Source organism: Diuraphis noxia, unplaced genomic scaffold, assembly GCF_037042655.1.
Source record: "Diuraphis noxia isolate RWA-SAM2 unplaced genomic scaffold, SU_Dnox_SAM2 contig0002, whole genome shotgun sequence".
Classification (NCBI taxonomy): Eukaryota; Metazoa; Arthropoda; class Insecta; order Hemiptera; family Aphididae; genus Diuraphis; species Diuraphis noxia.
The window spans coordinates 56,780,496-56,807,924 of NW_028301712.1; the positions used below are offsets into that span (position 1 = coordinate 56,780,496).

Consider the following 27,429-nt stretch of genomic DNA (forward strand, 5'->3'; position numbering starts at 1 on the left):
ATAATAAAACTTAGTTAATCAATTTTGAATTTATCTAAATGTAAAATAATATTATGAAATTTCGCTATGCGTATACATACAATACGTACACGTGCGGGTAACAATTTGAATACTTTTTAAAACTACTTATTTATTTTATAAAAAAATATATAAGCCCTATGCCCCTATAGTTCAAAAATTTCTATGAAAAATAAGCAAAATAATACAACTTTTAATTGTATGTACGTATAACTGAGTACTGCAAGACGAATGTTTTGATTCTGTTTCTGTCTCATCTTTAAAAATACTATCAGTGAGTACAATTGTGGCACCAGGACTTAAATCCAACCAATCTGTAGTTGATATCGAATTTCTGAAATTAGTTTCAATACAATAATACAAATATCATGATATTATATTATATTAAAATTAAGAGTACGTAATAGACAACAGTGGTATTTGTTGTCTACGTCTTACCAGTGCGTAGGTAATATAGCAAATTTACGCTCAGCAGAACACTTGTAGTTCCTTTAGTTTAAAAATTACATTATCGTAAAAAACCAACGTACAAACACAGTTATATATATAGTTATATAATATCATCAAGTTTCATAATAGGTCGATTCACACTGTTATTTTTTAAACTAAAGGAGCTACAAGTGTTCTGCTGAGCGTAAATTTGCTATATTACGAACTAGTAAGACAGAGACAATACCACTGTTACGTACTCTTAAATAGAGTTTCTGAGTGCGTTCTGGAATTACTCGGAATGCACGGGTATGATTTATTTAATGTCTCAAGAAAAAAAATCATATTTTTTATGTATAGCCTGAATGCAACCCAGTTCATTAAAATTACTCAACAGGGTGGACCACGAAAAAGTGGCTTGCGCATCAAAAATATTTGGTTATTTTTATTTTGTTTTAGGAAGGTGAACATTTTAATATTAGGGGTGTTAACAAATTTTTATTATATATAAATATGTTATATATAATTACACAATTCAGATATATCACATTTTTTGAAAATTTTGAAAATTAAAAACACGTGATGTAACTGCTTGTTTTTTATATACAGATGAATACTGGGTCCCACTAAAATACTTCGTTTGGTTTAGGCGCCCATGTCCAAAATATAATTACATTAAAATAACAGATAGGTACATAAAATATTGTTATTTTAAAATACACGATGATCTAAAATGTTTAAACAAAAATCAGGTTACAATATTTACACTTAATAAATAAAGTGATATAATTATAAAATTATATTAATCTTTTTCTGTCAATAATGGCAATAATTTGTGAATCTGCAGTTTAATAAATACACTTAAAGACTATAGATGCGCAAGGGCTATGCTAAAAGTGAAACTTAAAAACGGGACCTTCTAGAGACATCCCCTTACATATTTTTCCGATACATTTTTTTATAATTGCAAATTGCATTCAATTTTGCAAAATAATTATTTGGTACTAACCCAGGGTTGAAATTTGAGTTTCCTGATCCAACAACGACACCTAAAGAATTATTCAAACTTGATATTTGGTCTGATAAACGTACAACCTGGGTATAATGAGTATCCATATTAATAATTAACGTGTAGTTCTCATGTCCAGCTAAAAATCTGTAATAACGTTTTTAATATATTTCAAACTCATATTTTAACTATGGATAAATCTGTATTTTTATACAGTTTTAGAAAAAAGTAGCATTCCAACAACAATCATTATTGAAAAAAATAAAAGAGCTCAGTTCTTTGTATCATATTATGTAAAAATCTAAGGCATGCCTTAGCATTTTACTGACACTTTTGATCACTTAAAAAATTTAATTCCTATTTAACAACTAAAATGATATCCCCGAAAAAATAACTAATTAATTATTCTTGTTCAAAATTTTGTAACATTTTAAAAGAATATTATTATTTTAAAAAGAACTCAGAAAAATTATAATGATAAAAAATTGTGTAAAGTATATATTTTATATTATTTTTTCAAAACTGTTGTTTAAAGATAATGTTGAATTATCTAATACAAAAAAATCATATTTTTAGTATAATGGTATATAGTGTTAACCTGTTACTTTAGCAACTAGCAGGTTAGGCTTTACCTACTAAAAATCGACTTTATCACTATAATTTAAATTAATTTATTTGATATAACACCGAAAAAGTACATAATCATATCGGTTCATAATTTACCTGTTCAAAACGAACACTGTATCGTTAAAAATATACGTCGCCAACCCTCCTCTTTTAAACGTTTCCGTCTGCCGTAATTTCGATATTGATTTGAAAAAGTTTAAATAACTTTTGGGATTGTAACTTTCAGTCTGCACATTTCTGGTGATATAATCTGGATGTACCGCAACCCATGGTTCGTATGTGCTATTAGTGAACCCTACACAGAATACAATATAACATACTGGCGTACTATTTAATTTTCGACACATACTTTACGGGCCAGGAGCATAGAACAAAATTAAGCACGCCCGGAGGCTGAAATACATCACACACTAACAATAATACCGACCAGGTTGGTTATGTGTGTGTTTGTCATGCACTCGTGTGTGGTGTGTGTATATAAAATATAAATTTAAAAAATAATGACAAAAAAGTAATAATTTTAAAATACGAGTATAATATAGGAATCTAGGAAATATGTTGCTTATAAAAATCACCAGACAAATTTATCGTTGGAACCCTTTTTGATGTCCACATTAATAATGGAACCTCTAGTTTTTTTTAGCTTTTAAGCTTTTTTAGGATTATTTGTAAATAAATTATTATATTAAGTAGAAGTGTAGATTATTGGATATAGAGTTAGCTGATAGATTATTCAATATACAAGTATTTTTTTCCATGATGGATATTTTAAAGAAATTTTCTTGAACAATTTTAAAAGATTACTTAAGCTTCGAGGAACCGTGGGGTTCCGCGGAACAATTTTAAGAAACGCTGCTATATGGTATATGGGCAGAGACATTCCTCATAATAACAAACACAATACACGGTAAGTAGGCATGAAGTACGCACTTCCACATAATATTGGTACCTACCCGCGTTTTTCGTGTCGTCCCATTGCATAAGTCCTCGTGCAAAATTTATTTGATCTGATATGTCTTCCATGCCAATTTCTCCTCCATATAAAACTATGGATACACCGGGTAGAAATAAAGATAAAGCATTCATTCCATCAATCAATTCTGTACCATAAGAAGTAGGAAATCTTATTTTGTCATGATTTTGAAGCTAAATTATATAAGAATTTATGATAAAATAATTAGTAACTTTAAATTATACCTATACAAGATGATTTTTTTTAACAAACCTCATTTTCTCGAAAGGTTTATTTTCAGTTTTTAGAATCATTTTTTACTACATACCTACTAGTTAATAACTATTAAAAATATTTCGAAAATTATAAATCTAGAATATACCTATTAATATTTATTATTTGGTGAAAATGTCCAGTATCTACAGTTGTTAGTGTTTGAAATTTGAATAACATCAGAAGAACAAAATCAAATATCAAAAACTGATAAGTATTTCATAAATTCTCTTGTTTTTCATTTATATTATTTTCATGGTTTCCCTATTTTAATAAAAGTATTGAGAATCGTATATTCTTGGCATGTCCCAACTAAATCAAATTTTCAACCAAAAACAGCATTGGTTAAAACAGCATTGGAGCACTTTTATATCTCCTGAAGATGATGACAGACACACACATATTCTCACACATCGATTTTCATACTTTGAAATTTAGAAAAATATTCTACTTTGGAATATTCAATTAAAAATACATATACGCTAACATTCAAAATTATAAAAATTTCAAAATTATAAATATAAAATTGATATAAAACATAGTTAATTCCAAAAATTAATGATTCCAAATTATGTGAAATAAATATTTCCAAAAATAATTTTTAATGAAAATCAGTTTCTACCACAAATAGAATTAGAATATTTGTATCTCAAAACTACTAATTAATGCATTACCTTTAAATCGATTACAGCGTACGGTAACTATTTATACCTAAGTACTGATTTATTTACAGATTAATCATCCACATGTACAGGGTAAAATGTGTAATATCAATATTGTAATATTGTCAAAACGTTAAGTTTTAAGACGACGCAATAGGTACACAGATATTTGTTATCCCTGCAGTCTTAAGAGTGCGTAACATAGCAAATTTACCTCGGCAGATCACATTTAGCTCCGTTAGTTTCAAAATTAAAATTAATTGACCTATAATAAAACGTGATGGTAAAAACATTATTTTTAATTGTATGTGGGTATTTTTACGATAATTTAGTTTTTAAGTGAGTTATGAGCAATTTTTATTTACGCTTTTATATAAATATTATTGCACAAATCCCAGACAACAAATGGTGATGTAGCATCCTTATGATTTCATTATTTAAAAACTAAAACCAATCATAAACAATTACATAATGATAATTAAAAATATATATGCAAGCCACTTCAGACATATACTATAGTCCCCTAAAAATATTCCATAATACATATCTATGCTAAATTCTAAAATACCTATTAATTATAATTTAAAATTAATGTATACTATTATATTTACTCGTAATATGAGTAATAATATTATAACTAGTATATCTATATGTACCACAGAATTAAATGTTGCTCCAACTGGCATTTTAGTAATCCAATTTTCTATTTCTCTCTCATAATCTCTCGGAGTATAGTGGTAGTCTTGTAATAAATTAAAGTTAGTTGGTATTTCAGCTCCACTAGTGTAATATTTAAATAAAACATTGTTACTACTATATGATTCAGTCATTATTATCCTGAAAGAAGAATTTAATTAAAATTATAATTATAATAACAAATAGTAGATCAATATTAAAATTTCATAATATTAAGATGGCGCTATATAGAACCACATGCGTTGCCTCCGTCTAAAAAACGCATAACCTGGCAAACTGTACTCTGGTGTATGTTTAATATTAAACTTAAATTACATATCAAATTTAAAAGTAAGAATATTATCTAGCTCAAAGGATATTTTTATATTTTAATTTTTAAAGCAAATTACGAACCTTTTAAAATGTATAAGTAATTTACGATTTTAAAATCCTCAAATAATTAGCTTAAAATATTAAATAAAAACTTATGATATTTACTACATGATAATCTTACTTTTAAAACTGATAATAATAGGTCAGTTCATCCTAGGGTTTAACATAATTGAGTTAAATGGATTATTCTGGTCGTATATATGCCATGTTATGCGTTTAATAATTTAGAATTTAAATTGTTTAGACGAAGAAAACGCATACAGGTGTAACGTCCTATTAACTTTAATATAATATGTAAAATGCGTAATTTGTAGCTAATTTATAATTATATAGTTCGGAAATTTTAAAAACAATTGAAAATATTTTTTATGAGTTTGCTTGTACTATTTTGGATTTCTTTAATTTAGGTGGAGGCTATATAATCAAATACACGTGTCCAGTAATATACCCTTTATGTCATCACATATACAATATACAAATTACAATATTTACGAATTTCATAATGAAAGTGGCGTGGTTACCGGTTAATGATGTTTTGATGTGCCCATTATTGTCTCTGCCCAAAAAATATGTATGGAAGAATAAGTAATTTATATACTGGATGAATCTTTGATAAAGTTATTCAATAAAACAATATGTAGCTATAATGTGTATATATATATTATCTAGATAATGTTATTAGCCTCTATTATTTGATTTAAATAAAATAAAAATTCACATAAATACATAACAATAATAAAAAAACCAAGTACCTAACTAGAAATAGCTCTTTCTATAGTCAGTTTAATAACACTAGATATTTTCTATTGTAGCGCGATACGTTGTCAATATTCTCGATAGTGTTCTTAAATATATTTAAAATCGCAATTACATGAAAAATTTTGTCAGTATAGCTTACAATGCTCATCAATGATCATTGATCAACACATTTTACTCGGCCGAAATGAAGTTACTTAATCATGCCTTGCTACAAATAACACAACATTATTCGAGTTAGCACGAATTTTTATAAACAATGAACGTGCGTGAAAACCCTATAACGAAAGTAGAGTGCTGCAATTGAGAGAGCATCTAGTATTCTAGTGTTACAGTGAAACCGAATATAGAAAAAAAACTACATAAATATGAAAACTTTTAAATTATATCTAACAAGTAATTAATTTCTGAAACCTTGTATGGTTGTTTTGTTTGAAGTCATCGAGCAATAGACGCCATTCTTTAATCAAATCATAAATCTCGTCTTGATCTGTTGTATAAATATGATTTAAATTATTATAGTTAATCGCCATATTGCTATCTATTATTGGTTCGTCTTTCATATTTTCACTTTCGTATACATGTTTTAAAGCATCTATTCTAACACCATCAATTCCCAATTCTAACCAATAATTCAAAATATTTTTCATTTCTTTATGAACTTTTTCGTTACGAAAGTTTAAATCAGGTAAATTTGGAACAAACTGAGTGAAATAAAACTGTTTGCGAGTGTCATGCCAAATCCAAGCACTGGCATCATCATAAATCCTTTGCTAAAATGATCATTGAACACTAGTTAATAAGTAATACAAATTACAACATAATATAATACACATATATATTATATAGCTAAAACTACTAGCCTCGTTTTTTTTATTCACATTTATTTTGATGTTCAAATTTTGACGAAATTGGTTATTAAACAAAAATTAACAATTAAAGTTATTTTGTTGTAATTCAAAAAATAATCGTACAGGTAGTGATGCCGTGATGATGATCTTTATAATGTAATTTTATTATAAACATATGCGTGAAAATGCGATTTAAAAGATTTTTAACTGTCAATATTTTACATTTATAATGGAAGAGGTGGTGCCGTGATGGTATAACAAATAAAAAATAGCATCGGAAAATTAGTTATTTATAATATAGGTAATAATTATATTATATACTAGGTTTCATGTATAATTTGATGATTTGCTAAAATATTATACATAAATTAAATTTTAAGTATTACCCAGTTATTTGGTACAATAGGAATTGTATTGTTATCTTTTATCATTTCCTCTTGATTTTTCGCGTCTTTCCAAATATAATAGTCGGCGTAATCAGTTTCATTATTGACAGACTTTTCAAACCAAATGTGTTTATTGCTAGTATGATTAGGAACAAAGTCCATTATAACTTTTAAATCTATAACATTATTATTTATTATTTTTAAATGATCATAAAGCTATAATGTGGTTATATTAATTAAATATAATATAATATATTAATATATATGTAATATTATGTATATAGATACTTTTTGAATGCGCAGCATTTAAAAGATCTTTGAAATCATCTATTGTACCAAAAATTTGTTGTACTTCTAGATAATTAGTTATATCGTAGCCACCAGATTCTAAAGGCGAATCGAAAAATGGCGTTATCCAAATTGCGGTCACTCCTAAATCTACTAGGTAATCCAATTTTTGTGTTATACCTGATAGTGAAAACATAGAAATTTTAAATTTTAAACAAATTTCAAATAAATAAGTACCTATAATAAATATAAAACAAACAGCTTAGCTGCTTAGACAATAAAGTAATATATAGATCTCGGAAGTTGCAACCTTTAAGATTTTCGTATTATTCTATATGGCATATGCTCTTCGTTTAAAGTAAAACAATATAAAAACCTGAACTATACAATATGGCGAGTTTAAAAATCAAAAATTCATATTTCGTTTTCGCATGTTTCGTCAATTTTATGGAAAGGGTGCGTATTTCTCAATGATTTTCATACGCAATCTGCACATTATTATGGATATTTAATATTTTTTTTCAAATTTATTTATTTTTTCTTAAGCTATGTAATTTGATTAATACTATTGAATATAATATATGTACGTATAAACGTAATACATACTGTAGGTATTTATTTTTATCGTTGCATTCGACTATTAATTTAACAATCTGCATATTTTAATCTCTATTGTGCTAATATATTCCGATATATCTACTATATGTATATTCGAATATATTTTTCAGTTCAACAAAATCTGAAAATGAAAAACAGTTTTCTATCGTATTTTAAACATTTTAAATTTATTTTTCCATATTTTATATTTCTTTTAGTGCAAATTAATAACATCAACAAATGATTTTTAATTGAATTTTTAATTTTTATGAATATCTGTTAAACTTTTTTATTTGCCATTTTTTTCATGCATATTTTTCCTTTTTTACTCTTATAATTTCCGATCTCTAAGTCTAATTTATACCTTTAAAATCGCCTGATCCGTCGCCATTTGAATCTTTGAATGACAACGGGAATATTTCATAAATTATAGAATTTTGCCACCAATCTAAAACTTCAGTATGTGTAGATGGAACAATTATAACTTTACAATATGTTAGCTGTATGCAAGTTATTATCAAACAATTCCAATGCATTATTGTTATGATCTATGACCAACTAAAAAACAATAAAATAAAACTCAAATATCTAAACAATAATGGCATCATAAGTCATAATAATTGGTTATGCCTATATAGTATTTTAAGTACAAAATAATTGTATGGATTATTTGTTGTATTTATCTTTAACTAATTACCAAGTTATTTAATAGCTTAACTAAATTAAATATTAAATAGTAATAATTTAAAGTATAGTGGATGTTTAATTTAAGTTTAAAAAGTTTCTAATATATTGTTAGGATAGAACATGAACGTACTTAAATTGCATACCTAAAGTGCCGTTTATATTATAATGTATAATATTTTTGTATTTTGTATTTTTACCTAATTTTTGGTATAACACATAATCATAATAGGTATATGGTTAAAATCATAATTTCACTAAATCAAAAAAAAAATAACTATTTTTGAATGAATTTAAGTGAAACTCAAAGTGCTCAGAACGTATAATATAAATACATATATAACTATAGTTAACTATTAATATTTGATTATTTAAAATGCATATTATATATAATAATTATAATATAATATTATGTATAATTTACATATTAGGTAGGTACCTATACAATTTGAAATTCAAACGCAAAAATCTCAAATAGCGAAAAAACTGTGCCTTTTTGATAATTTTGAATTGCTATAAGAACAGCTTATGAGGAACCTTTTATAATATTTTTAGGGCTTTTGGCCAAAAATATATCTACCCAATTCCTTCAGCTAATTACATAGCTCATAGGTTAGGTAGGATTGGTAGAAGTATTACTAGATTAAATAAGTAATAACTGTAGAGATAACAATAAAATAGTTAATTTGTATGGACAAATTGTCTCCCAATTCCCATTTCCCAATCCCCAAGGTTTCAAAGTACAAACCTGTTTTTAAAATATAAACTTTATAGTTTATTCATTTGTTCAGTGATACATCAATACAAAAGCTTAATAAATATTTCAGAAATATTATTATTGGGGGGGAGCAAGCTAGTGATGGTATCTGCTTTAAAGCTAAAGAATATGAGTAGAGACGTATTGACGTATTGACATTTAAAAAAAAATAAAATTAAAAACATATAAGTTTGAAACCAATATAATATTATTATTCATTGGTCCGTTCAAAGGTATAGGTAACTTGTCTAATGCCTATATCTACTAATCATGAACCATCGTAAAACACGTTCAAAATAATATTTTAATATATTTGGCGGTTGGTGCTGCTGAAAAAAAAATATAAAAACCGTGTACGCTGTACGCGTGTCATTTCTGTTTTTGAAGCATGCGGCGATCTGTCTGATAACGATACACAGTTCGGGAGAACATTGTATACGCGTGATAGCTGCTGACGATACTGTTTACTTATTATAATTTTATTTATATTTATAGATATTATATTATATATACATATATACGTGTGGGAACACTGCACGTCTGCACCCAGCAGTGCCGATCCGGTTAATTGCGGTTTGACCGTGTGTGCGTGCGTGTGTATCGTGTGTACACTATAAAAAAAATAGGTAATAGGTATACACACAAACGCACATACACAACGATAATGATATGCTTGCAGAGCGCGCGTGTGTCAGTCAAACACGACTACAATCGTAGCTGATACATGTATCATTGATCGACCTATCATAATACATAGGTACGTAGTGCGTACAATAATCGAGGCATAAAATTGTGTTAGCGCAGCACAGGATTTGACTATTAAAAAAATATATAAAAGCTTTAGTGTATTATTATGGTAGCCCTAAGTGCGTAGTACGGAGACCTATATAGATTTTCAGGCATTGTAGTATGAAGCAGTATTCACGTAAAACCTGCAATGTTGGGTAAGTTACTTTTAAAAAGTAAAAGAGTTACCTACTTGTCATTCAAATAAAATTGTATAATGAAATTACTTCCTTTATACTTAGCAATATGAAAACGTTACTTTCACGTCACAAAAAAATAACAATTCACAATCGTCATTCGATAAGCAACGTAAGTAGAATTAGTAAATATACATATAGCTTGAAAATAAAGAACAAATATAAATATTTAAAAAAAATAATATGCAGTTGATAAATATTTAAAATTAAAATTATTAATTTTTATCTATTAAAATATATTACTTATTAGTTCGTAAATACGTTTAAACATTTATATAACATAACATGATCATAGGAAACGTTATTCCAAGAAAACTTGTAGTTAAATGTTCTAATAATATACTATGCAAGTAGTAAAAAATATATATCTATATTGTATACACAATATCTGTGTTATACTAGTATATAGACATTATACCCAACCTAACGTGTTACTTTCGTTACATTTCTATACTAATCCTAGACTGTAAAACCTTCCATGTGTATTTATATATTGTATATAAATAATATTAATACGTACCTATAGAATATTTATTAAAACATTTTCTCTAGGGGAGACGCACATACGAACTATGGCTAAAAGTACTTAGGGTATAAGCCGCTACAAAATACACGTGATTCAGCTAGCCCTCCCGATTAGTTTTTAGTTAAGATGACGCTACAGCTGCATTGTATCAGCCTTACAAACGCGTAACATAGTAAATACTACATTTACGCTCAGCAGTCCACGACTTATTCCGTTAGGTACTTTAAAAATTAGAGTGAAGACCTATTATGAAACTTGATGGTAATTGAGTTATGAGCAATTTATTATACACGCATAACTAACTTAAAAACTGAACTGAAAAACTTTCAACAAAACGTAGACGATGTTTTTACCTTTAGTTTCATAATAACAGGTTTATTTACTCTAATTTTTAAGCTAACCGAATAAGAAGTGAACTGTTGATCGTAAATTTGCTATATTACGCGTTTGTAAGACTGAGACAATACAAATGCAGGTGTGGCGTGATCTTAAACGATTTATTTTTTGTCAAATATCTGCGAGTTGTCTTTAAAATTATCGCCATTATCCGAAGACAACCACAGGCCTAAGACGAAATTTGTTCGTTCAAATGTTACTTTTATTATATCAATGTAGAATATATAAGAACTATATTATGTAGGACAAGGATTCCAAACGTCGGTTATAAATGATATTTGTGTCCCAAATACGGAATTGTGCCGGGTAATTTATGAGTAACCTTATACTACCTTATTTACATTAATAGTAACGATAGTTATGTCCGGCCCTTGATTTTTTTAGTTTTTTCTTGAAATTTAGTTTATTTATATTTATTATTAGAAACAATGTATTCGAAGTGTTCAAATTTGAAAAATAATTTCAATTTATTGGTATAAATAAAAAATAAATCTAACCAATAACTTTGTTTTAAATAAGAATAAGCTCAGGTGGTGATCGATGTTTGTTCGATTTCGCCGACCACCACGATTAAATCAGTGTTCATTGACTTTTTCGTTTCTCACGAAAATTAATTAGATTTTCAGAAAAACTAAAAAAGAATCTAATTGGATGAAAGAATAATAAAGTTATGGTGCGTCAAAGCCCGCCACTTAAGGTTACTTGATATATTATACCAATAGAGATATGTAATTAATAAAACGAAAGCAATATATTAAATAATTAAGTGTGTAATATTATTATTTAACTAATATATTTATTTACTTATATATTTTGAACGCTGCACATGAATTGCGTCCCAAATTCCCTTTTCCGCATGAATTGCGTCCCAAAGATATTTAACGACTACACGAATTGCGTCCCAACCATATTTAACAACTACCCGAATTGCGTCCCAACGTAAAAAATTATTTTCCTTCTCATTTCATACAGACTAAGGACTGTCGATATCAAATTACGACTATCGGTAGGTTAAAAATATTGTTTTTTATCATTGTTATGCAATTATATGTAAGTAAAATAAAATGTGTAGGTTAATAATATAATAATAATAATATAATAGTTTAAAAAATATATATATATATATAAAAATTATAATTAAAAAATTAAAAAATTGGTAAAAACTTGAATGTTACTTTCTTAATATAATCAAGGCGGGTTAATTGGCCACTTTCATATTTTGCCATATTTTGTCTTAGTGAATTTTCTTTTTCACATACCATCATTCGTCTGTTTTTAATTACATGAATATTTTGTTGTTTAATATAAGTTTCTTTTTGTACATTTTTTAAAACATCTATAAATTGAAATGTATTCGGGTGTGCTGAGTAAAGCATACTGTTAAACTTGGAGTGGAAGGCTTCACAACTAATTATAGAACATGAGTACATTGCCCATACAGAAGACGGGAAATCACAATCAGGCTTTATGTATGTATTTAATATATAATCGGAAAATTGCTGTACTTTTTCATTTTCGGGTAAAATGGATACAATATCGTCAGTAAAACAATCCTCCACTTCATCTGGTTTTAAAAATGGGAGACCAAAAAAATATTTAATTATAATAATTTATAAGCAATCGTTTAAACAAAACCGGACGCAATTCATGCAGTAGATTAGATAATGCCGGACGCAATTCGTGTACCCGCTTATCAAATTTTTTATTTCGGGACGCAATTCGTGTGTAGCCATTTTGAATGTTTAAACATTTATCTTAATTTAAAAAAAATTGATACAGTATATAATAGTTATACTGGACAAATTACCCCTATTTGTATTTTGTATTAATCGTATGACCTGTTTTTTTTCCGTTGGGACACAATCCGTTGACTGAAAATGAAATTTAATGTAGGTGATAAAAATATATTAAGGAAAAATTAGTTTCAGGAATAAATAATTAAAAGTAAAATTCAAGCAAGTATTATTAATTAATATTTCTAACACTGTCTTTTGTCGAGAATGTGTTAAAACGCTGTTATAATGTTTGAAAATCGCATAGAAACCATTATGACACCCCTGTAATAGCGACGGAAGAACCGGAAACGCATATTAATAGCTTAATCCAAGCATATTATGCAATATGCACGCATCACACATAATATTATGAATATGACCTTCAGATTCAGACTTTATATAGTTATTCGATAATATATATTTAAATAATACATACCTATATATATATGTGTGAAAACTATATGGTCTTTCGATTTCCGGACGTAGAATGTGCAGTTTTTCAAACAGTCCCGCGCAATTATAATACGATGATAATGTGTTGTTTACATTATCCAGTTACATACATAATAATGTCCCTTCATTATGTTACTGATAGACGGATAATGGATAAATAATAATTAATATTAAATAATAATATAATAGTAAGGTATACTATTATAGAGTATAGGATCATATATATATTAGTGTATTACATTCCTTAGATCGCGGCACGCGTCCGATTATAATATTTATACAACTCGTCCGCGCCGCCCTTATCGATTTTCCCGAAAGGGGCCGCCTAACGGGCACAACGGCGCTCGGGTTGCGCTGGGTTCAGTTCCGGCGTCTCGTCCGCTAGCGACGGTCCGCGACGAAAATAGTGTAACAGCGTATCGTCGTCGCGTTAAGTGTTTCACCCGCGAAAGTATTATTATAATTTATATTATTCTCTAGAAATATTCACAGGTATTTCGTAAAACGACGATAGATGTTATTTTTTTTTTTTTTGCCTAAATATTATTAGGTAACTAATTGTTAATGATTGTATACCTATGCATAAATGTTATAAACTTTATAGGTGCTTTCCGACGTGCCAGACTCGAATGGTGTCCCCGCCTAGAATTCTGACGTAGTAGCTCAATTATTTGTATGTATATAATAAATATGATTGTATTATTACTACCATGGCCCTGTGTCCCAATATTTTATCAAATTATCTCAATTATACCATCGTTCCTCCTAGGCAAAATGCTCTTCAGTTGTCGTTAAACAATTCATAAGACATCCATCCATACGTCAGAAATCGTCGAAAATTTACCCTTTACGTAGGTAAATAAATACGTATATATCTATAAGTACCTATATTTCGAACACAAACCATTAGCCAATAGGGATTTACAGGTTTTAAAATATTATAAACTAATGAGTGATAATTAGAAGCGTATATTAGCCATAGCAGTGACAATTTATGAGGTCTTGTATAAATTATTATAATTACATTAATTTTATTATTTTGTAGCTCTTGATAAGTTTAATACTCGGTAGAAGTATCGTAACGCAGCACCTTGATAAAAATTAATAAATAATCTTGCTGATATAAAAAAATAACGGTAGGTTCTACCTGCATTGCAATAATAATTATATTAATTTGTTAGTTATACTTATAAACAATTCATATTTATATGTAGGTAGATTTTTAAATATTAGCTATTAAATTCTGTCAACATAACAAATGCGCATAAAATGTTTTTATCACAAATAATAACTAGTTAGCAATAAAGGTGGCAAGGTAGGTACCTAGTACCTATTAATTATTTTAATTGAACTGTATAATGTACGAGTAAAATCAATATCATCGATTATTGATAATATAAATAATTCATCATAGTAAGTAGGCTAAGTGAAGGTCTATCAACATTTTATGAAAATCCACATTTTGAAAAAAATTATGATTGAATGTTAATTAAATACTTTATACCTTCAGTTCCGTTAAAATATAAGTGATTATATTATTTTTTCTATTTCAGCCTTATTTAAAATCACCAATCCAAAAACAAATTAATATTTATAATAAACAACATAAAATTTAAATACGATTTAAAAATAATAACGTTAATTCAATAACACAGTGTTAAAAAGCAAGTGTAAATTTCAATAAAATAATTAAGAATCATATCATTACATAATATAAAGATTTATATAAAATAAAATCAATACTTAGCCTTTTTTAAAGTTTATAATAATCTGCATGTAAATGTGTTATTATTAAGGCTACAGTGTTTTATTTTAGGTACCTGCAACCTGCAAACCAAAATTAACATAAATAGTTTGCGTGGTTAAAAACAAAAGTTCTACTCGTTTAAATAGTTTATTACAAAGTATAAACATAATATGTGTATTCAAAGTCCAAAAATATAATAAATCTATTTTAAATTTAATCAATTTAAATGTACTTAAAACTATTTAGGTGCCAATTAATCTATGTTATATAATTTACAGGACTATGCTTTTAAATACTACAAAATTTAAAACATTTGTATGTTTTCTATCGTCTGAAATCCTTTGATCGTACCATAAGATATAATTTTTTTGTATTATTGATTCTTGAGCCAATATTTATTTATTAGATTATTGGGTAAAAATTAATAAATGTAGCAATTGTATTTTATATACCCAATTATAACTTATTTAAAAAATATAATTTCCAGTTTTATGCTACTTCATATATATATGTATATGAAAAAAAAAAACATAAAAATATGTTTCCAGTTTTCAATGTACCTAATGATATAAATATGTATTAACATAATAACGTGTTGAAAATATTTTGCTATTAATAAACATTGTCACTGCTTCTGGACCTCACCGATTTTTAGTTCTAGGTAATCTCCGTGTATATTAATCTAACCTTGCATACATAGGTATTATAATAAGTATAACAAATCCACTTTTATACTTAAATTAAATATCTAAATTTTTAAGACATTGTTATAACGTATTTAAAGAACTTACTTCTTTTTAGTGATCATGTGACTGTTTTAATAAGGTTTTATACAGATATTAACTGCACACGCTCATACACATAGATACATATCATGTTCAACTAAAATATATAAATAATGGTCGGAAGACGTTTTGAAGCGAGGGATCCGTGAATAATATACAATATTGAATATACATGAGTACCACATACTCATAAACTATAAAGGTATGTGGTATAACTCCTAAGCCACCCTCAGCTAAACATGCGACGAGAAAGTGATGAGACTTAAATGTATGCGTATATAAGACACTCGTTTAGCCGGAATGTCGTCACACAGCAAAACACTTTACTTATTCGCAAACGGCGACGAGGTAACGGTTTAATCGAGAACTATTGAGATACTGCAGACGATGGCGTGCGGTTGACGTGAATAAAGTGGTTGGTATTCATCGTTTTCTTTTAATACTGATCAATGGAAAATACACCGCAGGTACCTGCTCGTGATTTACATAACCATAATATGGAAGGTGACCGTGATCCACATTATATCTGTTAACGGTGTATTCGATAGCGGGTAACCGCAGTTATTCCCATCGCTGGTCAGTCAGTCCAAGGAAAAAGTTATCATCAGCCTTTTTATCACCACGTCTGTTGTCCATTTGTTTCAGATTAAACTGTTTTCGCGTCATTATGTGCGAGAGCATATACAAATTGCAGATCAACAAAACTTCAATTGAATGAGTCTTGTATACGATGTTAGTTTTCGGTTTGACGAAACGTTCCATTTGTTTCCCAATGATTATGATAGGTAAATTAACTTAATTTATAAATTATTACAAATTATTTTTTTCTAAATGTGTGTGAAACGACATAATTCATATTTTCGTAGTAGGTATTGTAAATTACTGAAATTTTCTAAAGACTATTCTGTAGGTAGTAGGTTATCCACCCTAAATCTAATTTTAGTTTACGATGTTAAAAAACAATACAACATATTGCGATTACAGTCTTCGACATCAATACTATATTATGTAGCACACTGGTATGGGAAATAAACTATGACGGTTTACTTAAGACGTATTTCACTTTAAACATTTATCTCATAACAGTCAAAACTCAGACTATAAACGATGATTGAGTGCAAGTATTGAACAGAAAACGAATATAACTAATCGTAGAAGTAAAAAGACCCACACGTACAAACTCGACGATTTTTTGGTGCTATGTTTGACATAAATGGGCATATGGCTATTTACTATTGGCTATATGATTATATATGCATATACAGATATCTATATTTTACGCCCTAAATGTTTATTGTAAAAAATATACAATATAAAACTATATAGGTAGATACACACCTGTATAAATACAGGCCTCATATATGCTAATACAATATGCTAATCGGTCATCATGATGGGGTATACATAATATATTATATTATAAAAATAGTATTAGGCGAGTAACAAATAAATTCCCATGAGAAAATGTCTACGACAATAATGTACTTATGTCCGATATACAATGTAAAAATAGTTGATGAAGAAACTGCAATACAAATTAAAACAATGTACCTGTATAAACAATGTTTATAGGTTTAGAGTTTAATAAGAAATGGACAAATTGAAGAATTTTTAAAATTTATTACAACAATGTTACAGAAAATATAATCATGAAATATTGCCCACTATAACTTTTAAAAATGTTCTTACTATATATAAGTATAAGATCTTATACTTGTATAGTTGTATGGTACCTATGCATATAAAATATTATTATCGGTACCTATTTAAATTAAAATATCATTTTTCTTTAATCATATTCTTTGACATTCCCATCTCTGATCAAACAATAATATTACCTACAAATAGTACAAATAAACATACGTAACTTTAATTTTAAGTATGGAACGAATATGCAACTTTATATACTGGGTATTTCTGTTTGATAACATTTTCTGGATATTTTTTGACATAGATTCGTTAACATATAATACACAGTGGTCTGTCAAAGCCAAAATAAAGAAATTCAATTTTGTTCGAACGCGATGTCGATGTTACCTGTTGATACAGTATATAGGCACAAATTAAATATTAACATAATGTGTCCAATGAAATAATAGCATATAGGTACCTACATGTGTAAACTATGTTGAAAAAAAACATTTTAGAATTCATGAGCGTAAGTTCACTCTACGCAACGCGTGGGGACAATGTGCATCGTACCATGTGCAGTGTAACAATAATATGTATGTATAATAACGTTAATATTATTTATTATGGATTGTACACAAAAATGTTGCGTGTAGATTTTACGAGGACATGAAAAATGTCGTCTGGCGGGACGTACGTTTCCGGAGAGGATATCCGGTGGCGGTCAGCGGGACTTTGTCATCATCGTTTTCGTCGTCGATCTGGACTATATAGTTATATTAAGCACAAGCCTTTGAACTCATAACTGTATACAGCCAACCACGCTGAACCTGGACGATGGGAAACCTGCAAAGTTCGACGCCATCATCGTCGCGTGGCGGCACGAAAAGTCGGAACAAAAGGCCACCGACCACCGGGACCCGCGATTGGTTGTTGGGGGGCGCGACGAGGGTGCTACGGAAACCAGTTGCACCGGCGCCGGCGGCGGCAGAGGTGGAGGCGGCGGCGGCAACGACGGATCACGTGACCGTGACCAGTCGTGACCTCCGCCGGCAGCGGACTCCCCCGGCCCGCGACGACGATACCGATCATCATGCAGATGAGCAGCAACAACAACACCGGCAGGAGCACCACTGCAGCAACCGCCGCCGCCACCGCAACGACCGCGACGACGAGTCCGTCCGCAGTTCCTCTGAAGAGGAGGACTCCTCAGTATTCGCCGACACGCTGACCAGCCCGCAGAGTGTGTACTCGGACGCCAGAGACGAACCGGACGACATCATGGTGGTGAACGGCGGCGAAACGTTCGGCGGAAGTACCGGGCGCACGGCCGCCGCCGCCCACCAGGCTTTCACGATCGTCAAGCACCGAAAAGTCGAACTGAACCCGGCCAAATTGCAAACAGTCACCAATGGTAAGTGCTAGCTACTTATGATTTCTTATGATATTATATTATATACCAATTCCATCCATTACCACCACCAGCCCCAAACTATACTGTTACCTTATATTACCACCCAATTTAAACTTGAAATTGGCCACTTTATTGTTAACCACTATGTATAAAGCCATTTATAACTATAAAAGATTATACTGGTACAGCTGTGCAGGTCTAATTGAAAAAAAAAATGGTACATAAAGTTTTAAATACATTTTTTAAATTTTTTATCCTAACTGGTTAATTCATTATCTGATGCAATAGTTTCACTGGTTCAATTGACTAAGGAAATAATTTTACTCCAATTTATTTAAAAATGCTCCATTTGTTATAACTAAAGATATTTTTGAATTTGATAACTGTTACATTAAGTAATTATACTATGTACTTACACAATTTTAAATCAGAAAATATCTAATGCTATATAATAATAGGTAGTATATAATAACTAATAATACTATAATCTTTGTTACGTTTATTGGTAAAGTAATATTACATACTATAGATACTTATGTATATAGATCTATCTATGCCTTCCATTTTCTAGGTTGAAATTAGAGTTGTAATTATTATTTGTTAACTATCAATTTTCTAACGTAACAATTTTCTATTTACTTAACTTGAATAAATTGTTTTCATTGACTTGCCCATTTTAGATTCAATGCTATGTTATATAATAGTTAGTCTTAGTCTTAGAAGCATAGTTAACTAAATGTAGTAATACCTATTATATAGGCAGTGATAAATATTTTTTTTTCAAATTAATGATATTTAAGTATAATCTAATACCGCAATATTATTTATTTTGATTAAACGTCTCAATTTCAAACCAGTAAATAGTTATAGTAATAATAGTGTTTTAAATATTGTTTTATTAAACCTAACGAAATTTGTTTGAAAAATATTCAAATCACCATAATGATATGAATAATTACAATAAAATACCTATAATGTCTATAGATAAATAATTTCTAAAATAAACGAATTTCTTTATTCATTTGTTCGCCCACATGATTTATTTGATCACAAATGATTTATATTATAAAAAACCTTTTAATAATATATTTTTTTAATTTATTATACTGATTGGTAAATTTTATAAATTTCGAAGTCCAAAAAAAAAATTAGCTCATCATCTACGGTATACAAATAACAAGTAATTAAAAATAATTACCCTTCATAACTTATAATTACAATATCTGTTAAATTTTCATTGTTATTTTTTGTATTATTCATTTTTAATTTCGAAAAAAAATCACTATTTAGTATAATATATTAAAACCACTTGTCTTCAGAAACCACAAACACTACGATCTAATCAGAATTTATTTTATATAATTTGCATGATTGTATTTAATTTATTATTTAACCACTAAAAATAATTAATCAACTCATTAGGTTCAAGTTATAGCATTTAAATTATAATTATTTCCATAAACTTTTAACAAAACAACAAAATATAAAATCGTATAACGAGAAGTTTCAAATTTTCGTACATCGATTGCGTTATCAGTTTATATTTATAAATTATAAAAAAAAATGTTTCATTAGGTTATAAAAAGTATAAACATGTGAAAGATGAATGTATTAAAAGCCTCAATGGAACTCATAATATTCATATGAACAATAATAAAATTACCAAAAAATAGATATTTAAATTTGTATCGATGAAACGAAAATTTAATACGACAAATATTGGAAAATTAGTCAATTTAAATATTTATAATTTTTTCGAAAATTCAATATGTAAGTGAAATTACAAAGTTGCGTTAGGTAGTTATAGGAACTGTATAAATAAAACTATAACTCTATAAATCATAATTCATAACTCTTAAAGAATAATTCAATAATATAATATTAAAATTAAATAGCATACAGATTAAAAACTATCTATCGACTATCAATATATAGATACCGCAATCTACCTAATTACCTAAATATTCAATACCAAAATTTAACTACCTTGTTATAAATGTAATTCGTGATTCAAAATCAAAATAAAATTGACAAAATTCTGGATGTTATTTTCATTCAAACAACTTTCGTAATTATTTTAGTATCATAAACGACATAAACTATAGTAGACATTTGACAATAATTTACAATACAATACATCCATTCCTATCGATTACGATTGATGATTAGAATATTATATATTATGTATGGAGTCACACATCTTTGAAATAAGTCCAGACGTACGACTTCAGGGATGTTAAAATTGTTGGTCGATTCTTGTTTTTTTTTCTATGTACGTCTATTGAGGAGACCACACAAAGGCACAATATTATAAAACATGGTATCCATTATCCAAAGCTATATTTTACTATATAATAACCGTGGTACGAAAAAATGAATAAGTATCACTTTTATTAAAAACGACTTTCTGGTCGTGTACAATTTACGGTCTACACACAGTCAACAACAGTATTCATACAGTAATAACTAAGCTAATAACATGAAATTACGCGCAGGAGGGTAAAATGATCTCGAGAAATTCTTCATATTAAAAAACAATTATGCAAATCTAAATAACTATTGTGTTTATTATTTTTATAACCAAAGTGTAGGTTTATAGGTTAAGTAAATCACTAATGATCTTAATTCTCATATAAAAATACTTTGATACTAAGAATAATTTTATGAGAAATGTTATAATTTAATGATATCCAATAATATTGTCCTAAACTTCAGATATACATTTAAATTTACCAATCTCACCATAGGAGCTCATGATTTATAATAATCTGTACCCATAATTACACGTCTTCTAATTACTTAAAACAATTCAACATTCAACTGTTTTCATTTGTAAATTAAATAAAACGTTCAAAAACATTACTTTATTTAATGACATTGTTGATGTATATTAATTCGTAATAATGTGACAATTTTATGAATACCTATTTCACTTATGATTAATACACAGTATTTTATGACTTATGAAAGAGTTATCTAAGTTTATTTGAACACTGGATAAACATAATCGATAATATACTAACGAATAGGTATATGTACAATTATTTTATAAATAGGTAGGGGCACTATAGAGACTTCCAACATCGACTTTTAACTCATATTAAAGTTAAATACTTATGTATGTATCATTTTTAGTTATATTTATTTTATTTTTAAGTTATCTTATAGAATTAATCATAAAAAACAAAATTGTTAATACTTTTTATATAAGCAATTAAAAAACTAATAACATAAAATATTTACTTCTGACTTTAATTTTAGAAGATTGCAATATGACATAATATTGAAAAAAATAAATTATTATAATGAACTATCGAGCAATTAATCTTGATTACTTATATTATTTAATGTTAACGTAGATTCTTAAATCTTGAAATTGAAATCTTGAGAAACAAAAATAAAATTAAGTTAATTTTAAGCAAATACTTATTTTCAAATTACGATATAACATATAGAAGTACACTAAACTATTCTATTATTTTAAGCATAAAATGAACATTTTGAGGAGAATATTTTTCTCACTTTTGACGATTTCGAGTTATTAATACGTACCCACAATATGTTATTTATTCTTCTTTTTAATATACACTTATATTCATACATGAAATTGAATAGGTACAAACTATCAATTGTACCGTTTCCTTTATTATGAACATTTAACATTGAATAGAATATAAAATGAACTATTATTTAAGTTACTTATACCTACGATGTATTGTTTATAAATTATAATAGGTACACGTCATGTAAACGTAATAATTAGTTTGTTTGGTTTTCTATTTTTTATGAAATATTATTACATTTTGGTTTTTAAAATATCAAAATATGAAATTGGTTATTAGTTACTTTTCAAACTATAAAATACCTGTAGGTCGTATATACTACATACAATTTCTGATAAATTTCTTTAATTTTTGTTAATAAAATCAATAATAATAGTGATTACAGATACTGCTACTCTACGCAGATATTTTTAAAAACATTTTTTGGATGAAAAAAAGTTATAAATTATTATTTATCAAATTGCGAGAAGTAATACGGTTTTTATATTTTTAACTAACATAAAATCAGTTTATAAATACATATAAAATGTACAGTTTGGGGACAATTGAGAGACAGAAATTATGTATTATACAACTGCAGTCACCTGTACCACAATATGCGTGTCGCCTGAATATACAATGCATAATGCATCGGTATAAATAATCAACTGAAATAAGATACAAATAGGGAAATCGTTTAGGCACCTAGTTGCCTAGTATAGGTAATAAATTATATATTGATTCTTATTATTCTTATTATCGTATTAAATGTTAATGCAAATAACTAAATTGTTATTTACTAAAAAAAATGGAATGATGATGTGGTAATCACCATATCCATAGAACAATTTTTTTTTAACGTAAATGTACAGTTCTATATAATTGTTTATATGTTATCAATATTACTAACATTAGTAGTATAAAAATGTCTAATAGAAATAATATATTTAGTACCAATCTCTGATAGATTTTTTTTTTTAATTTTCTCCCCTACCACTTGAAAAATCTATGGCTCCGCTACAGTATGTAGGTAATAGCCGTGTAGCTTCAAAGTACTACTCGAAATAATGAAAATATATACCTATAATCTATTACAAAATAGTAACTATTAAAAACTACCATGTATTCTAAATATTCTAAATATTCTAAAAATAAATAACTATTAATTCAAAAATGTAAACACAAAAACAATAGTAGTAATAGATAAAACCATAAATGTGATACTTAAATTACTTCAATAAATAAATAAACTAAATATTTATAATAACGTGCAGGTATTTATTTTTACATAATTCTCGATGACGGACAACTTTTAACTGTGGACTTATGTTTTTTATTATTGGAAGGTTTCGATGTAGTAGGTATCAAACAAACAGATTTATTAGGCGACGGCCATAAAAAAAGTGTGTATAAGTTAGATCATTAACATTATAAAATGCATCATAATAATTATTATTCTTTCTCACATATTAGTTCAAAGAAAAGTACCGTTTATTTTGGTTTCTTCGTGTAATAACTACTTTGGGATTGGTCAAATAAGTTTCTAGTTGAAAGTGGTACTAAGACGTACAATAATATATAATATTATACTATGAGAAATCTCATTACTGTTTTTGATACTTTGATCAGCACGTACAATCTGAAATAAGATAAAATATATTTGCACCGTAAAATTAACAAACTAAATTCATGACTCACAACGAAAAACCTCTGAAAAATTATAAACGCACATTTATATATTTTTCAGAAAATTAAACTGATATAATTTAGAAAAAATATTCATACATACCTATTATAAAAATAAATAATTATCTCAGCTCTAGATTATGGTATTTATTTTTTGATACTATCAAATATATATTATCATCATTCACCGTATAATACTATACAACTAATAACCATTAACTAGATACATAATATTACCTTATTATTATTGATTAATAGTTTTATCATAATAGTTTAAATGAATTCCTATAATTGGTGAAGGATATTATACTCTTACACTGATATAGTTAAATTGCTAATTAATAATTGCCTAGTTATTCAGATTATTCAAATTATTCACATAATTTTCATAATAAGTAATTATTACTTTATTATCCCAAGATAGCCGTAAAATTTGATTTAACACAAGAAAGTACAAGAAATAATTTATCCTATTTGAAATTACAAACGATATTCTTTATAATGCGTGAGAAAGTGAGTATAGGTAATAATTATTATAAGTTAAAACATTAAAAGATTAAATGTAAACATATATTATAATCGTGTAAATTAAGGTACCTACTACCTACCTATTATTGTTATGATATTATATTCTACAAAATTATTTCATACTATAGATACTCATTTGAACTATATAAAAATGATTGGTAAATTATAAAAGTATATAATATACTTATTGAAACTAAACGATTTCGAGTATTCATGGAATCAATTAAAATAATTAATTAAGCTTTAAGTAAATAACAAAGTGATAGATAATTCTAACGTGAAATATTAGTATTTCTTTTTCTTTTTTAGGTACCTATTATATTTATTTTATGATTTATAATTAAATAATAACTAATTAAGTTATAATCTATTTGATAATATAACACTAAATAAGGAATAAAATCACGAAAAAATATCCAAAAAAATGATAAAAATAAAAATTGTGATAGTTTGTAGTTGATATTTTCTACAGTTGAGTAGAACAACTTATAAGGACCCCCTATAAAACTAGTAATATTATCGAAAAACTCTGGAAGTTGAACATTTAAAATGTCTAAAAACTGTAAAATGTCTTCAGAAAGAGCCAAAATATTTTGAAAATGTTATGATGCTAAAAAAATAGTGATATCTAATAAATTTAGTGAAAATTTTAAGTCTCGAAAATACCAAGTAAATAAAATTTGCTACTGAAATCACCCTCAATATTGAAAATAAAATAAAATGAAAAAAAAAATTAATACGCTAATATCCACTACGTAACAAGATAAAAAATAGAATTCCTCGCTCTTTTATGTTCCACTCAGAACCTTTTAGGGAAAATTAATAGTTTAAAGTTAAAAGTTACTTTTATTTTCCGTATATTAAAAACGTTTTCAAGAAAATATTTAAACTGAACTTACTTATGAATCAACTATGTATACTATTTCTATTAGCATAACCAAAAACATAATATTAATTTTAAATTTTAAATTATATAGGTATTATTTATTTTGATTTATGTATTAATTATTGATAAATTATTTTTATAAGTTAAAGGTATAGTTCCACAATAAATAGTTAAATAATCCAATAAAAATAATCTATTATTTATTTTTGAATTTGTAACAAAATTATTTTTAATCTATAATCTATATTTTAGTTATTTAGGTATTGTATATGTATTATTAAACTCTAAAGTTAAATATCTTCTGAGGCACGGAAACAGAACAAAGATCTGCAAGCTGGAGGAGCCAAAAAAACTTGTTTTAACACAAATAAAATTTCAATATACCCACACTTTAATCTTAATTACATTTGTTTTCCTAATATTAATGTAACCTTAATGTAATAAATAAATTAAATACAATCTACACGTAATTTCAAAATTGTAGTATTGGAATCACCACAGAAATATTACATTCACGTATATCTGTGATTGAAATATAGTAATACCAGGATCTATAGAATTATAAAAAAAAAAAAAATGAAAAATAACATGTCTGGGGGACTGGGCCTCTATATAGACCCTCCAAGTAATATTGTATTTATTTTTAGACTACTTCTGCAGTTTATACCTATAAATAAATAAATAATTAATTAATTAATTAAATAATTGAATAATTAACAGCATATTTTAGAATAAAATGTAACTCGTAAGACACGAAGACATATGTAACAAGTACATAACAGATTACTATCAAAAAAGGAAGTAACTCTAAGTGTTTACATGGCTTTTTAAATTGTTAAGTTTTCGAGTTTTTCAAATTGTCTTTAGAACTAATTTGTCGTAAAAAACCGAAAATATACTTATAAGTTAAAAGAATCGTTAAAAAATGATTTGGTTCTCTTAATGTATCCATGAATGACAAATTATGACATTAAAAATTATGAATGACGATTTATGAAGCATGGTATATTATTCTTGTTTATTCAGCTGTCTCGGTCCAGACAAGAGTATTGCCAAGATACATAATACACGCGCTTAATTAGTAGTGTACCTATTTTAAACATAACAACGTTCAAGAATATTTTAAGCTTATTTACACCTCTCATTTAGATTATAAAATATAAACTCGTCCTTTTTTTTTACTACGCACTTACCTATATAGGCAGACAGGCCACTACACGGTACAGGGCACACACACTATACGTAAACACAATGGTTAATGGTATAACTAACACAGTGACACACACGCAACACTTAAACGTCAACGCGCGCAACAAGTGTGATCGAGCCACTGAGCCTGAACTTCACGTATCTAGCTATTATATAATGCATTTCGATGAAGAAAATAATAATATCAATATCTTTAATCTATATCTCTCCACCACACAGCACAATAATATTTATAATATTTTATTATAATAAAAGTTGTTTAGATAGCAGGTACTGTGCAGGACGCGCGGACTGTGCGTCTATGCAGCCGCGCAACAAAGCCTTCTGCGATAAGATACGCGTTATCGGAGACCGACCGAAGAACGACGTTTCTACAATATAGGTAGTATTATTATAGCTTTATTTTTCCCTTCGGCGCGTGGCGATATATAAAATTCATATTTCCTACTCATCGTTATCACTGTACACACACGTCAGTCGTACGTCACACACATACAGACACGCGTGCGCCCA

General features: G+C 27.5%; 1 protein-coding gene and 1 pseudogene across 2 annotated transcripts in view; one reads left to right on the forward strand and one right to left on the reverse strand.

Annotated features, from left to right (window-relative positions):
• Positions 1 to 27,136, reverse strand: LOC107166888 (maltase 2-like; annotated as a pseudogene). The gene is made up of 11 exons (XR_016190561.1): positions 26,901 to 27,136; positions 24,096 to 24,246; positions 8,281 to 8,474; positions 7,320 to 7,499; positions 7,032 to 7,207; positions 6,209 to 6,567; positions 4,627 to 4,807; positions 3,037 to 3,229; positions 2,180 to 2,378; positions 1,457 to 1,603; positions 1 to 352 (listed from the first exon to the last, which is right to left on the reverse strand). The product of XR_016190561.1 is annotated as a maltase 2-like (transcript).
• The window catches only part of capu (formin protein cappuccino), a 41,117-nt gene continuing 31,450 nt past the window's right edge, over positions 17,763 to 27,429 (forward strand). The window contains exons 1-2 of the mRNA XM_015515734.2: positions 17,763 to 18,247; positions 18,308 to 19,065. Coding sequence (XP_015371220.2) covers positions 18,489 to 19,065 — 577 coding nt within the window. The 5' untranslated portion in view covers positions 17,763 to 18,247; positions 18,308 to 18,488. The remainder of the gene's footprint in view (positions 18,248 to 18,307; positions 19,066 to 27,429) is intronic.